Here is a 17051-nt window from a genome sequence, read left to right on the forward strand (position 1 = left end):
AAGAAGTATCAAATATCACCCTGACAGTCCAAAACTAATTTATCGTCTTAGCTCGATCGGCAAGTAAGATCTGAGCTTCATTGTTTCAAATATTCAAACCTTAGATGACAATTTCAAATTTAGAAGCTTTAACAGAAGCAAAGAATAGTTACGTTGAATAATAAGGAGAAGAAAAATTAATGCATCAATCTAAAATATGTGCGGATGAAATGCATAAGAAAATAGCGGTGATCCTGAATACCAGAGATACTTATAAGAAAATAATGTACAAAACACAAAATAATATCATACTACGTATTAGGGGTGGATTCAATATGTCGGGTACAGGTTCACGGAATTTATAGCTTTTGCTCAAACCTTATATATGTAATAAAATATTTATAAACATTTTACTCCGGATCTGCCTCTACTACGTACTAGCTACCACACTGAAACAATTGCAAAAACCAGCCGTGATTACCGTCTTCAAAATCTATCAATAAATCAACTTTCACTTCTGAGTCTCCATGTTCTACATTCATAAAAACTGTCCATCATCCCCCCAAAAAAAAAATCACAAAACAAAGATCGAAGAAATGTACAAATATTTAATCATTAATCAATTAATCACGACAATTAATTTAGCTAAATACTCTTAGTTTTCTCCAAATTCTCCTCTATTTGCGCTAACGATTAGATTGCAAATTGCACTGTACAATCGTATCAACAAACACACGTTTCTCCCTTAGTATTCCCATGTGGTACATCCATAGCGCAAGACTCCACCGCCACCGCCAGATGAAGCGTCGTCACCGACCGGTAATTATTCAACCGGTGGTCCCCACCTACTATACTAATGCTCATGACATGCTTCTCGTCGTCTAGAATTTCGAGCCTCTCGATTCTCGTAGCCTTTTAATCGTCCATTGATTACTTCTTTTGACATGTGAGAGAGTATAAACAGCTTCCTTACCCAAAAAGTAGGGATAAGATCTGCGTATAACCTACCCTCCTCAGCCCTTACTGGTAAAAGTACGGGCATTACTTGTTGTCGTTGTATACTTAGTTTTCTCCAAATTCTCCGCTATTTGCGCTAAAGATTGCAAATTGCAACGTACAATAGTATCAACAAACACACACGTATCTTCCTTAGTATTCCCATGTGGTACATCCACAACGTAAGATTCCACAGCCACCGTCCCTTCACCGTCACCTCCATCCTCCTCCACCGTCCGATGAAGCGTCGTCACCGACCGATAATTACTCAACCGGTGCTCCCCACCGACAATACTAATACTCATAACATGCTTCTCATCGTCTAGAATTTCTAGCCTTTCGATGCTCGAAGCCGCTGGGAGACCGGAAATGACATGAACTTCCCTCAGGGAACCGGGGTCTTTTCCGTCCCCGACGATGACGTGGCAGCTTTTGAGGAACTGTTTGTAGGTTTGCGGGGTGTCGAATCGGCGGATAATGGACCACACGGTATCGATGGAGGCGGATATGGATTGTACTATGGTGGAATAACATTGGTTGTTGTTGTTGTTGTTGGGGACAGAGATATTATGTTGTTGTTTGTGGAAGTTTCCGGGGAGTGTGGTGGTGGTGTTATGGTGGTTGATACGGTGGTGTTGAAGTGTGGAAGTCATCTCTATCTCTTTTTAGTTTTCTTTGTTGTGCTTTTTGGTAAGAGAATAAAGAGAGAGATGAGAATGAAGATGATGATTTATATACATGTAGTCAGGTCCAAACACACATTTAAATTAGGCTTAATACATCGCCCCCCCCCCCCCCCCCCCCGGCCCCCAATTTTATTTACACACTTTAATTATGAATTGTTCAATTAAACACCTTGATCCTGTTAGATATTTCCGTCAAATAAATTGCAATACTTTTGCCCGTAATCGCCAATGTCGATGACAGAAATTAGTTAATTAATTAGAATGACATCGATCTCCTTTAATTCACATCATTCTAAGTTGGAACATGTTTACAACTTATCGAGCGTTATTTGTATAATTAAAAGAGATAAACATATTTTAAGTGATTAATTTATCTATGTAATGAACATTTGAAAACACAAACAAAAAAGATTTTTAAAAATTTGAACTGAAAGTGTCTAATAGGAATATTTTATCATGTGTTCAATTAGAATAAATTGTAGTTCTGATATATAAATGAAATTTGCTAGCAATTTTGAGGGGATGTCAATGTATTAAGTCTTTAAATTACGAGTGTAACTATTTATTTAGTTTCAATTTATATGACGGCATTTAATTTGACATAATTTTTGTATTATTTTTAAAAAAAGATTAAAAATGGCGGGTCCATCAATTGTATTAGGTAGAAGATATTATGTGATGTCCTTTCATCTTAAACTGAATGTAATAAGAGCGCAAAATTCGGAAATTTCTTAGGAAATGGAGGCTATGTAGTATGGAGATTTGGCCTGGAATAACTCTCGTATCCTCTACAAAAATAAAAAAATCTTGAAAATATTTGTCTAGTTGTGCCATGTTAGTTGATAAACTCTCGGAGATCATCAACTTTAAGGACAAAATTATAGCAAGAGTTGGCGTTTTAGCTAACTGCTTACGTCAGGGCCATGCAAGTTGATGATTATGTTGCTAAAAGCTTATTTAGACGCAATCTGGAATAAAATTGCCCCACAACGTTCGTATAATCACGTTATCAGCCCAGGCAATTCTTGTTTGTGGTCGACTGACGAAATAGTTGTTTCAACAAGTTAAAATTACAAAAATAAGTCAAAAGTCATTAGTTAGAATTTCTGATTTAGGGCTTTGCGAATTGCCCTTCTTTTGGGGTGGTCTTTAAATTTTGTCTCTCATATTTGAAATCTTTAAATTTTGCCCTTCGGCTAAATCCCATGGGTTCCAGGTTCCAGCTCCCACATAGTCAAAAATTTTTTTTAAAAAAAATCGCAAGGCAGAGTTTAAATTTCGCTATGCCCGCATCAGTATACAATTGTGAAGGAATTACTAAAGTTATGCCGGACCCGACATACTTATGTTTTATGGGCAGACTTGGCATAAGTATGCCGGGTCCGGCATAACTTTGGTAATTCCTTCACAAGTTTATGCCGGGTCCAGCATAAAAGTTTGCCCATTAAAAGTATGCCCCCACCGGCATAAACTTGTTAAGAAATTACCAAACTTATGTCGGACCCAACATACTTATGTATTATGGGCAGACTTGGCATAAGTATGCCGGGTCTGGCATAACTTTGGTAATTCCTTCACAAGTTTATGCCGGTGGGGGCATACTTTTAATGGGCAAACTTTTATAGTATGCCACATAAGGCGGAATTTTTCTTAAGGCATAACTAAAAGTTTGTCTTATAAGGGAAAGTCTATACCTTAAGAAAAAGTTTTGTCTTATGAGGCATACTTTTGGTTATTCCTTAATTAAAAGTCTGCCCCATAAGGCATAGTTCCTTAAGGAAAAGTTTTGTCCCATAAGGCATAACTAAACTATGCCTTGAGGAAAAGTTATACCCCCTCCGGCATAACTTTAGTTTTTCCTTAAGGACTTTATGCCGGATCCGGCATACACTCCCCCCAGCCCTACCTTGCGAAATTATTTTTTTATTTTATGCCCGAGGGGAGGTTCGAACCCAAAACCTCAGGTATCCAAGCGAAAGGCAAAATTTAAAGATCACAAATATGAGGGGAAAAATTTAAAGACCACCCCAAAAGAAAAGGGCAATCCGTGCAAAAAAATGATTCGGCTGATAAGTCAAAAGTCATAAGTCCATTCAAACGGGCTCTAAGTCGAGTTGGTTTGAGTCCAAGTTTGACTGAGATGAACCAATTGTTTTTTTTTTTGGTAATTATTTCCTCCGTCCACTTTTATTTGTCTACTGCACTAAAAATAGATGTTCATTTATTTATTCAGTTCAAAAAATCAAGACATAGTTTATCACTTAGTTTCTAATTTACCCTTATTATTAACTACAATCATTTTCCAATGCATTCTCCAGAATATTGAATTTATTAAATTTAAAAGGTGATAGAATAAAATTGTCATTTTATTTATTGATCCTTAAGGGGAGTGTCAAGTCATTATTAGACGAATGAAAATGGACGGATGGAGTACTATATGAGAGTTATTTCGTATTTTAAGTAGGGGTGTTTTTGTCCAATTTTTTGTTTGCTTGTCAAAGAGTGCCTAATTATATAACTTTTAAAATGGTACTCCCCCGGTCAAAATTACAATTCGACTTTCGAGAGTCAAATCTATTAATTTTGATTATATTTTCGGACAAGGAATCTTTAAGTTTATTGAGATAAAATTTACATAGTTGAAAACGACGTAAAAAGTACTATAAGTCATAATAATTGACAGTTCAAAATATTTAAAAGATATATGAAAAATCGTGGTCAAATTAAAAACTCTTTTGAATTTCGAAATCTGAAAGATGTCACAAAAATTGAGCAAAGGTGAAGCTTATTATGAGTCCACAACTTAAATAAGTCTTGCATTTTGTAAATTTTAATTATGTTCCATTGTTGAAGTTACTTATAGTTTTTAGGAATACTTGATGTATTGAGCCTACATTATTGTTCGCAGAAAAAGATATCAGGTTCTATATAAAATATTGATATTTAGGAGTTTTGGAACATGACTAATCTTTGATCAACGTATGAAAAAAACGTGAATTTCAAAAATTTAAAATTATACGAAGTGTTACAATCAGTGTTGCACACCAAATAACAAGTTACTGACGATATTTTGGAAGTCCTAAAACTACAAGTCACTTCAACAATGGAACATAATTAAAATTTACAAAATGCAAGACATAATCAGGCAAGTGAACTTTATCTCTAATATTCTAAAGGCCTTTTGTCCTATTGACAAACAAGAAACGTGAACTTAAAATGTCCCCAACCACAATAATCACAGCAAATGATGGTAACCCCTATTTGCGCGCAATATTAGTGCGCAATAGGAGTTAATGGTAGCCGTAGATAGCTTTTATTGCGCACTAATTTTGTGCGCAAAAGATACTTTTATAGTGAATTATTTTGAATCAAATTTCACTTTTGGGATCATTTAAGTTGCGGACTCAGCTTATTATGTTTGGTCATCGATGTTAAAAGTTGCTGTTTGCCAAACATTTAAATTTTAGTACTATACAACAGTCCAACAAGGGTAACAGTAAAAAATAGTAAACGTAATCTTTTTTTATAATTTTAGTCAACATACAGTATATAATCTGTGTTATACACTAACTAAATACTTATTAAATTTTTTATATATTAAGTATATAGTAACAATGATTATTTATACTATGACGACTAGGCTGTTGAAACTATCTGTAGTCGACTAGCTCAAATTGTTAAGATCTCATTTAAGTTTGAGTTTTGATAGATTATTATAATCAAATAGGCAAGTGGGGTAGAAATTAGATTAGAAGGTTTCGTAATGTCTTAGTAGGTAATGTTTTATCATCCAATAGAATGGCTATCTTTTTAGTCACTTCAGCCATCATATTGTTGATTCTTTTTCATTACCAACCATATATAGTACTAAATATGAAAATCATGCTAGCTAAGGTTAATTAATTAATAATATTTGTACAACTTTAACTTTTAATGGTAATGGTAATTATCAAGAAGCTTCTTTACAGTCCTTTCTTCAAATCTCCAAATTCCCCCACCCACTCTTCCTCAACTTGATTCCTTTTTTCCTTGCAATTCACATGGTGTTCGTGCAAGAAAAAGTTATAAAAGATCCATCAACGTCCATATATCTTTTTTAATATTCCATTTGTTCCATTTATATAACATATAGTTTGAACTAATATTGATACGGGTTTTACAAATGAAATGGTTCTTTAAAAGAAATTCGTGGTAAAAGAAACTTGTCACAGTGTTTATGTGACTATCAATACTTTGAAATTTAATGCCTTAAACATGCTAGTGGTTATAAAAAAAAAATCATCAATCATAAAATGGATGATGTAAAGTCAATTATTTTTAAAATTTAAAATTATAATTTTTTTTTAATGAAAAAGTAGTAAACTAGAAGCTACTACCTTCTAGTGCAACTTGCCAAGTTAGTTGTACTATAAGGGATTGTTTAGTAGAAGGTATAAGCTAGGATATCCCAACACTAATTTTTATACCATGTTTGGTACAAGGTATAAATTAGTGCTGGGATAAATTCATACCTTGTACCAAATATGGTACAAAAATTAGTGTCGGGATATCCCAGCTTATACTTTCTTATCCCACTTATACTGGGATTATTTTATAGCATCTTTTAGATGGTATAAAATAATCTCAATAGATGGGATAAATTAGTCCCGGGATTATAATCTCAGGATAATTTCGACTATCTACCAAACGACCCCTAAATATTCTCTTTGGTCCGGTAAAAATTCTAAAGACCATTTGGATAACGTGTTAACAACGTCTTTTCACGTTATGTCATTCATCAGAGCCCAAGAATTTTCTAATTCAAAAATAAATTTTTGGAACCAAAATAACTCATTAAAAAAAATAAGAACGTAAATAGACTTTACGCACAGATTATGTGCATAAAAGGACCAAAGTGTAGTTTTATGCTTTAAGTCCTTTTACGCACAGAATTTGTGCGTAAAAGGGTCGAGCCCCCCCACCCAGCCTTTATTCTTTAGAAATCAAACTCAAAATTAATCTTTTTCCCATACTTTGACCGAAAATTAGTCACGTTTCAAAACATCGGAATATAAATATTTTATATAGAACTTAATATCTTTTTTAGCGTACAATAATGTCGGCTCATTACATCAGGTATACATATATGTTTGGATCGTTGTTTTAGGGGTTGTAAAGTGCTCCGAATTAAGTTTGGAAACTTTTTATCTTTAAGCTTTTTTTGGTACTTTGACCGAAGATTAGTCACATTTCAAAACGTCGGAATATAAATATTTTATATAGAACTTGATATTGTTTTTAGCGTACAATAATGTCGTCTCATTTCATCAAGTATACATATATGTTTGGATCGTCGTTTTAGGGGTTGTAAAGTACTCCGAAGTAAGTTTGGAAACTTGTTATCTATAGGTTTAATTGTCATATTTTATAGGATTTTAATTAATCTAGGACGTCGCATGAGTTATTATTAATCGACAATAAATACTAAAATAACTAATTATCATTAAAAAAATAATACCCAAAAATATATATAATATTAACATAAAATGTACATTTTATTTACAAATACACAATCTACTAACGCCTAAGGCCAACCCCACCACCCTCACTATCATCAGGATGCTCCCTCCTCCTCTTAATGACAGGATGATATATGTCATGATCATCCTTTCTTCCTTTCTTCAGGCCCTGGGTGAAAATATGCTTCTTGTAAGAGACGGCGGCGGTCGAAACTTGAGTAGCCTCAGGAGATGACTCAATCGAAGGAGACTGGACAACAGGAGCAGAAGAATGAACCTGAAATAACATATAAACAACTTAATGTTTCATAAAATAAACATGAAATAACATATAAACAATTATTTAATAAATTATTTCTTTGTAAAAAAACAAACTTGTATGTTGACGGCCTCCTGAGATGGCTGGTCAGAAGGCTCCTTAGCTGCTCCTCAACGGTCTCCTGAGCGCTACCTAGAGCTGTAGTTGGAGGTGGATACGGGTCAATCTGCACAGGCGGAGACGGATCTACAGGCGCAGAAGAATGAATCTATAATACATGTAAATAATTTAGTTTAGATTAATAAATAATTAATTAATACATTATTTTATTGTAAAAAAATAAACCTGTGTGTTGACGGGCTCCCGAGATAGCATGTGAGAGGGCTCCTGAGCGGCCCGCAGAGCCGGAGATGCAGATGGTGCCGTAGGTTCGGCTGTAGAACAAAGAAAGTAGTCGTCGAAAATAATATCCAAGTCCTCATCTCCGTCTCCCATATGTAGATCACCAACTGGCACCTGTGGAAATGATGACCAAGGATCATAATGTGGGAACATCTCTAGCGTATATCCAGGTCTCTGTGAAGTCGACAGCCTGGAAGAAGAAAGGGTATCTGTAGCCGACGGAACCTGACGAGCTATATCGTCAAGCTCATCTACTAGATCTCTGCCAGCCCGACCACCTCTATCAGCCCGCCCACCTCTATCAGCCCTACCACCTTCAGGAACACCCTCTGGTACATCCTCATCGTGTCGATTCCACTCCTGTGCCTGTGTCATACCAGTGTCGGTAAGATGAACTATCTGTGCTGCATATGCCGCTATCTCGGGGTTGGTGGGCTTCGTAAGGGGAATGCTCTCATGGCGTATCATCAGAGTCATACGTAGCTGCATATATTTGCAAATTTTAAAAATTAAATACATACGTAAAGTAATACATAATAAGACGATGATTGAAGAAACTTACCGGCGCCTCATACGCTCCTGAGAGTGATGTATATCCTCGGCCATCAGGACGCGACGTCGAGGGTTTGGTAATCAAGGAGCGAGTGATATGCATGTACCACATCATGTACTCATGGACCGGAGTGTCTTGTCCGACCGCCGCTAGAGTCAACATCCTCGCGTTCCACGCATCAACTTCTTGGTGCATACGCGCCCGTCATGCTGCACTGTCAATCGAACGCTCATCCCTGGTGTAGTGTAAGTGCTCCCAATGTGTAGCTGCGGGTATGTTCTGCACATGCCTAAACTGCCGTAATACGCGGTCGGGTGCGTGATGCTCAACGATGTCCATATGGATCAAAGGATACCGTGCAGTCCATATGGATCAATGGACACATGTGCTCACCAGCCCTACAAAATGCTGGCAGCTGACCCAAAATCTGATCATACGGCGTCCATATGAAAGCCTATAAAAGGAATTCAACTAGTTAACAATAAAAGACTAACAAAAATAGCAAACTAATGTTAAATAAAAAAAAACTTACCTCGAGCGCTGTCATGCGGTGTAACTGATTCCTAAACGGGAGAATGACATGGTGCATCTCCACACCTCTGGTACGACCTCGCGACCATCTCCGCGCGTATGGCATATCCTCAGCAACATAGTCATCGGGAAGGTGAGTAGCTACGGGCTGAAAAGGTCTCAACCTAGTCCTCACCTATATCTGTCATAGTCATAAAAAAAATTGTTTACCAGTCGTCGTTTTGAAAAAATATATTTAGTGTTTTATCTACACACAATTAAATATATTACTTGAAGAAGAGGACTAAATGCACCGACCTCAACCCTCTCGCCCATAGAGGCTCAATCAAATCCTCTGTACATGTAAGCCAGGATAGCTGTCACGCCCCAAACCATGGCCTGGGCGTAACACGGCACTCGGGCCTTGCTTACATGTGTCCGAGCGAACCTCATGGCTTGCTTGTCAACATGGGCATCAAAACAATAGAATCTATATGATGTAATTTAAATGAATCATGAAAATGTAATTTGCAGAATAAAGTCTTGAAATTATCTCGTAGTATGAAATATCATGAAAGCATAACAGTCTGCAAACAAGCAAGCATAACTGACTCTGTGGACTAATATCTGTCTATGAAACCTCTAAAACATGTCTGAATACTAACTACCAGGACATGGCCCTGGACTACCATAAACTGAATACTAATGTAGACTCCATGTTGGACCTCGAGAGGAGTGGGGATCACCAATAAGCTGATAACTGAAGTGATCCTGCTGCGCAGGTGTATGCTTCTGAAAACTGGTATCTGCACCGTAAAGTGCAAGCCCCGGGCAAAAGGGACGTTAGTACATGGTGAATAGTACTAGTATGTAAAACCTGTTGAAATGAAGAACATGGCACAACATAGGTATAGGACATGAACTGAAACTGAATGTAACTTGAACATGAGCATGAAACATGATTAAATTGTGAAAACAGGAAATCAATGGAAATACATGTATGTAAAACTGCTTGTAACGTGGGGAATGCTATAGTATAACCGACAATATGATCTGGTACTTGCGTCCTACCAGCAGAACACTCACACCTTGCCAGGGATTTGAGATTTAAGTAATAATAAGCATGTAAGGATCCAAACTGCATAATTAAGGTATTACCTCCTTGCTGACAACCTTATCCTACGATGGCAATGTAGTTTTAGGCTATCTGAGCCTTCTCGGTTAACTAAGTAATTCCCAAAACATGAACATGATATAGTTGGCTAAGAAGCCCATGATTTTCGTGAAGGAACTTGTAAATTACTTGTAATCATGATTTCACGAAATAACTTGTAACATGGTTTCATGAAATATCTTGTAATATGGTTTGATGAGATAACTTGTCATAGTCTTGCAAACATGTTCTTGATTCATGAGTAATAACAATAATTCATAATTATATATATATATATATATATATAATTGACTTGAGAACATGCTTGTAACTTGATAGATAAAATCATAAAGTTTCATATAAACATAATGAGAACACATGAGGAAGAATTCATGATTTATAGATTAAGCTAAGGTTCCTAATAACCGTAATGGAAGATTAGGAATACAATAACGAATATAGATACAACATTCATGTACGTAAATACATAAATACGGGCTACCAATATGTTCGGTTTAATGCCCTAGGATTTGAACTTCATGGATATCAAGAAACGGAGCATAAGGAAGAACGTAGAGATTCCCACATGTGGATGGAAGTTCTACATACCTTAATTGCTCCAAAAATTGAATTGAAGACTTGAGTTTTGGAGAAGATTTCCTAAATCTTGATTCTTGAACCTTGAGATGGGTTTTCTTGAAAACCCTAGATTAGGAACAATAATTTCTTACTTAGATTATTAGAATATATGTTAGAATTGAGTTGGAATAATTAAAGTGGGCTTACCTTGGTGTTCTTGATGATAGAGGAGGGTAGGAGGTCGTTCTAGGGCTTGAAGGAATGAAAAATAATGATGTAAACTGATACGGACGAGTATATACTGTTCTGGAAAATTAAAATTTTCGTCCAGTTAAATACTGGCCGTATTTTGAAATACGGGCCGTATTTTGATATACGGCCTACACTGCGTCTCTTCAGTAAAATGGCCATAAATGTTTGCACAGATGTCCATTTGACCCCCATAATATACCGTTGGAAAGGTATTTCAAAGGCTTACAACTTTCATCAAGGAAGTTTTTCAAATTCCAAATACGTTTTGAAATACAGGCCATATTTTAAAACACGGGCCATATTTTGAAATACTGTCCGTATTTAACCATTTGACATCCAAATGCCAAATTTCAGAATGCTCATAAATCCTTGGTACCAGTTTAAGACTTGAATTACGGCCCGTATTCTAAAATACGGTCACTGTTCATGGGCGTAAACCCCCATCTTACAACTGAACAGGGAAATTCCAATTCCTACATTCTTTATCTGATTTTCTAAGTCTGGGATCATGGTCAAAGCTTTCGTTAAAGGTAAGAGGTGTTACAATATCTCCCCCTTAGGATCATTCGTCCTCGAATGATGGGTCATGGTTAAGAATATGGCTGAGCATGGCTTTGTATACATGAATGTGAAGAAAACATGACATGAAACAAGAGACATGAAAGGATGTGATTACATGAAAACATGGATACTGACGCATGAGACATCAAACATGAGCGCTGGATACATGACATGAGCGTGAAATATGAGACATAACATGACATGGGTCATGGAAAGTTACCTTGAGAGTTCTCTGCTTGCTGTTCAAACAAAAATGGGTACTTGAATTTCATATCCTCTTCGACTTCCCATGTAGCTTCCTCAGCCTTCTGGCTCCTCCACAGGACTTTCACTGAGGCTACTTCCTTAGTTGTTAACTTACGAACCTGATGGTCAAGAATGGCTACGGGGATCTCCTCATAAGTCAACCCATCCTTAACTGTTATAGTATCACCAGGAACAACCAACGACGGGTCTCCTACACACTTCCTCAACATAGACACATGAAACACGGGATGTACAACAGCCAAATCTTGTTGTAACTCAAGTTCATAAGCTACTAGAACGACCTTTCGTAGAATTTTGTAAGGTCCAATATATCTGGGACTTAGGTTCCCTTTCTTGCCAAATCTCATAACACCCTTCATGGGTGAGACTTTAAGGAACACCCAATCATCAACTGAAAATTCTAAGTCCCTTCGCCTCACATCTGTATAAGACTTCTGGTGACTCTGAGCCGTTTTTAAATACTCCTGTATTAACTTAACTTTCTCCATAGCCTGATAAACCAAATCTGGTCCTAATAACTCTTCTTCACTAAATTCGAACCAACCAATTGGTAACTACACCTTCGCCCATACAGAGCTTCAAACGGTGCCATCCCAATGCTAGCATGATAACTGTTATTATAGAAAAACACGATAAGAGGCAAGTGATCATCCCAATTACCTTTGAAGTCCAAGACGCATGCTCTCAACATGTCCACCAGAGTTTGAATAGTACGCTCTTCCTGGCCATCTGTCTGCGGATGAAAAGCTGTGCTAAGGTTCACCTTGGTACCCAATCCTTTCTGAAAGGATTTCCAAAAGTTTGATGTAAACCGAGCACCACGATCTGAAATAATGGACACTGGTGTCCCATGCAATCTGACAATCTCATTAGCATACAACTTGGCATAATCTTTAGCTGAATTTGTGGTCTTGACTGGCAAAAAGTGCCCTGACTTAGTAAGCTTGTCAACGATGAACCAAATAGAGTCATGTCTCCTGGCTGAGCGAGGTAGACCTGATACAAAATTCATATTGATCATTTCCCATTTCCAGACAGGAATATCAATATTCTAAGCCAAGCCACCAGGCCTCTGGTGTTCAGCTTTCACTTGCTGACAATTCAGACACTTATCTACAAAATCTGCCACATTCTTCTTCATATCGTTCCACCAGTAAATCTCTTTAAGATCATGATACATCTTAGTGGAACCTGGGTGAATGGAATACCTGGAATTGTGAGCTTCTGACATGATTCACTCTCTGAGCCCATCTATACCTGGAACACACAATCTACCTGGGTACCTCAAGGTACCATCATCTCCCCCTTGTTCGAAAGCCGTCGTCTTATTCTTGTGAATCCCCTCTTTCAGTTGCAACAAGTAGGGATCATTAAACTGTTTCTTCTTGACTTCAACGACTACAGAGGAAAGAGCCCTATTCTGAACAACCACACCACCATCCTCGGAGTCCAAATGTCGAACTCCAAGATTGGCCAAACGGTGAACTTCCTTTGTCATAACTCTCTTATCCACGTCCACGTGGGCTAAATTTCCCATGGAACACCGAATAAGAGCATCAGCTACAACGTTCGCTTTCCCCGGATGATAAATCCACATCATAATCCTTAAGCAATTCAAGCCATCTCCTTTGCCTATGATTCAACTCCCTTTGCGTGAAGATATACTGCAGGCTTTTATGATCTGTGAAAATATCAACATGCACTCCATACAAATAGTGACGTCATATCTTAAGTGCAAAAACTACAACTGCCAACTATAGGTCATGAGTCAGATAATTCTTTTCGTAAACCTTGAGCAGACGAGATGCATAAGCTACAACCTTACCATGCTGCATTAAGACACATCCGAGACCAACTCCCGAAGCATCACAATAAACCACGAACCCTTCCGTTCCCTCTGGTAGAGTCAAACTAGCACAGACGTCAGTCTCGTTTTTAATTCCTCGAAACTGCGCTCACATGCATCTGACCACTGAAATTTAACTTCCTTCTTCATCAGCTTGGTCAATGGTACTGAAATAGAGGAATACCCCTCTACGAAACGTCGATAATAACATGATAGACCCAAGAAACTGCGGATATCTGAAACTGATGCGGGTTTGGGAAAATTTTTAACGGCCTCAATCTTCTGAGAGTCAACCTGAACACCCTCACTAGAAATCATATGACCTAAGAAGGCTACTGACTTGAGCCAAAATTCACATTTAGAGAATTTTGCATACAACTTGCGGTCCTTAAGAATCTGAAGAACTATACGAAAGTGTTCTGCATGCTCGGCCTCACTACGGGAGTAAATGAGGATATAATTTATGAAGACAATGACAAAGAGGTCGAGGTATGGCTTGAAGACTCGATTCATGAGTTCCATAAATGCTGTTGGGGCATTGGTCAAACCGAAGGACATGACACAGAATTCGAAATGACCATATCTGGTTCTAAAGGCTGTCTTAGGAATATCTTGTCCCCTAACCTTAAGCTGATGGTAACCTGATCGGAGATCTATCTTGGAATAACATTGGGCACCCTGAAGCTGATCAAATAAGTCATCTATTCGTGGAAGAGCGTATTTGTTCTTGACCGTGACTTTGTTGAGCTAGCGATAGTCAATGCACATACGCAAAGAGCCATCTTTCTTGCGAACGAAAAGGACTAGGGCACCCCATGGAGAGACACTGGGTCGGATAAAACCCTTGTCTACAAGATCTTTGAGTTGAGCCTTAAGTTCGTGTAATTCAGCTGGAGCCATCTTATAAGGTGGAATAGATATAGGTTTCGTACCTGGGGAGTAGGTCAATTGCGAAATCAATTTCCCTATCAGGAGGGATTCCGGGAAGATACTCAGGGAAGACTTCTGGAAACTCATTATCAACAGAGAATGACTGAAGAGTTGGGGTCTGGGAATCTGAATCCCTAACCCGAACGTGATGATAGATATAACCCTTAGACACCATTTTTCTTGCCTTGAGGTAAGAAATAAACCTACCCTTAGGACTCACTGAATCACCCTTCCACTCTAAGACTGGCTCATTAGGAAACTTGAAATTTACAATTTTGGTTCTACAATCAACTAACGCATAACATTAATATAACCAGTCCATGCCCATGATTACATCAAAATCTACCATTTCTAATTGATGTGCCGCGGATTTGTGGCACATTCGACGCCTTTTTACTATGAATTTTGACTGTTTTCAAGTAATTCTGGTTCTCTTTAATATGTTTTTGTTGTGTTTTAGGAAAAACAGTCAAAAATCATAAATTTCCAGAGAGGACAAAGTTGAAGACGACAAAGGACGGAGGCATCGATGACGCGTCTAACAGATCGACGGTTCGTCGTTTGTGTCGTCGAGCAGGACCTCTCAAGAGAGGAGAAAAAGGCGGATTATTCGACGAAGCGTCGAGTTGATCGACGGCACCGTCAAATGGTACACAGGGCTGAAGCTACAGAAGACGAAGCAATCGACGGATCGTCAAACGATCGACGGTCCGTCGATCTTGCTATTGGGGGGTGGGGGGGCAATTTTGTCAGTTTTTGCTGTGCGTTTTTGGAGCCTATAAAAAGAACATGTTAGGTCATTTTTAATATTGAGCTTTTATGATACTCAACTAAAAAGTCTCATTGGTTAGTGAGCATTGAATACTCTCCCCTTGGAGTTTAGTGAAGACACAAGATTCCATATTCCACCATCTTTATTACATTTGTAAGTTTTATGTCTCATTTATTGCTTAGCACTTTTGAGACCAAATGTGTGAGTAGTCTCTTTAATCAGAGTTGTGGACCCAAGATGATGGGTGCTATGTAATGGGTATCTAACATTGTATATATGTATAATGGGATGTGATGTATTTTATTATTTCTCTTATTCATTGTTCTACAAATGGTTGCAAACATTTGTTCATGCACAAACTGTAGTTTATTCGGAAGGATGAACTAGGGTGTGATTTGAAATAATATACAAGGACTCGGGGCGCTAACCCTCGTTTAATGAACTCGCTTAGGAATAAGATGAGTTTTACTTGGCATATTTAATCAACCTTATTTATAACTTTTCTGCATTTGGGAAAATCATGAAAAAAAATACTTTCTAACTATTGGGAAATATTGGAAAGTGTATTAGAGATTAAGTGCATTCATAATCGCAACCCATTAGAAATATATCATATTGACACCCATAGCATAACATCTAATCATCGCAGTGACACAACTTTGGTTCTTCCAATCTAAACAAATTTCAATTACTTCAAAGTAGCGAATACACACCAAATCTCCTTTGTAAAATGCTCGAGATAGGATTAAAGCCTTTAAAGACGAGTATCGCATACAACTAGTACCTTTTTCTCTCCATATTCCCTGTGGGATTCGACCCCAACCCCATTTGGGTTACTATATTTGACAACGTCCGTTTTACGCCATTAACAGGTGTAATTTGAGCATATCAAATTTTGGCGCCGTTGCCGGGGAATACGGTTTAGAAATTACTGATTGTTGTGAACTTTTCTTTAAAACTTTTTCTATTCCATCACACCTCGTTTGCTGTTGTGGTGAACCAGGTGAACATGGCTGGAAGACCGAATCGCCAAGGTGGACTCCAAGTGAATCAACCTGCTCCAGAGGAGGATGATGATGAAAATATATTTGCGGAATTCATAAATGAAGCGGATTATGCTTCTGCTGTGGTTCCTCCCGGAACTGGAAATGCTACCTTCAAGATTGATAGTTCTATCTATCAACTGCTGAAACTCAAAGGTTATTTCCGAAATTCTTCGGAGGATTGTCCACTTCGTCATTTGAAGAACTTCTTGCATGTATGTGCTCAACAATCTCAAGGAGCTGTTTCTGTCGATGCACTTCGATTAAGGGTCTTTAAATATTCCTTGGCTGGTCAAGCCAGGGAATGGTATGAAAAGCTTCCAAGCAATTCCATTCATACTTGGAATGAGTTGGCAAATACATTTTTAAAGAAATAGTTCCCGCCAAGCAAAAAGGCTAAGCTTAGAGATAAGATATTCGAGTTCAAGCAACTTCCAGCGGAACAATTATATTCAGCGTGGGAGCATTTCAAGTATTATTTAGCTCAATCGCCAACTCATGGATTTCTGGATGCTATCCTCACGGAAAAATTCTACAAGGGTTTGGATACAATGAACCAGATTGCCGTCAACACAGCCGCAGGAGGGTGCTTTATGGACAAATCATTTATAGTGATCACCCAGTTGCTGGATAAGCTCACCACTCATAATCAAGCTTGGCACTCGAGTGATAGTGAAGTCTTGTCATATGGTAGTCCCTCTACTGCCGCAATGGCCAAAGAAAATCATGAGCGAGATCATGCTTTCGCTCAATTGCAAACCAATG

General features: G+C 37.8%; 1 protein-coding gene and 1 non-coding gene across 2 annotated transcripts; both read right to left on the reverse strand.

Annotated features, from left to right (window-relative positions):
• Positions 1 to 729: 729 nt before the first annotated feature.
• On the reverse strand, positions 730 to 1721 carry LOC132640418 (abscisic acid receptor PYL4-like). Its single transcript, XM_060357010.1, has one exon. The coding sequence runs from the start codon at positions 1626 to 1628 to the stop codon at positions 993 to 995; it is 636 nt and encodes a 211-aa protein (XP_060212993.1). The 5' UTR covers positions 1629 to 1721; the 3' UTR covers positions 730 to 992.
• Positions 1722 to 16684: 14963 nt separating this feature from the next.
• On the reverse strand, positions 16685 to 16791 carry LOC132643048 (small nucleolar RNA R71). The gene has a single exon (XR_009583503.1). It is a non-coding gene; the product is annotated as a small nucleolar RNA R71 (small nucleolar RNA).
• Between the last annotated feature and the right edge of the window lie 260 nt (positions 16792 to 17051).

Source organism: Lycium barbarum, chromosome 5, assembly GCF_019175385.1.
Source record: "Lycium barbarum isolate Lr01 chromosome 5, ASM1917538v2, whole genome shotgun sequence".
Classification (NCBI taxonomy): Eukaryota; Viridiplantae; Streptophyta; class Magnoliopsida; order Solanales; family Solanaceae; genus Lycium; species Lycium barbarum.

What these genes read in the sequence shown, in the direction of transcription:
- LOC132640418 (XM_060357010.1), bottom strand. Translation starts at nt 1,628, where the DNA reads ATGACTTCCACACTTCAACACCACCGTATCAACCACCATAACACCACC.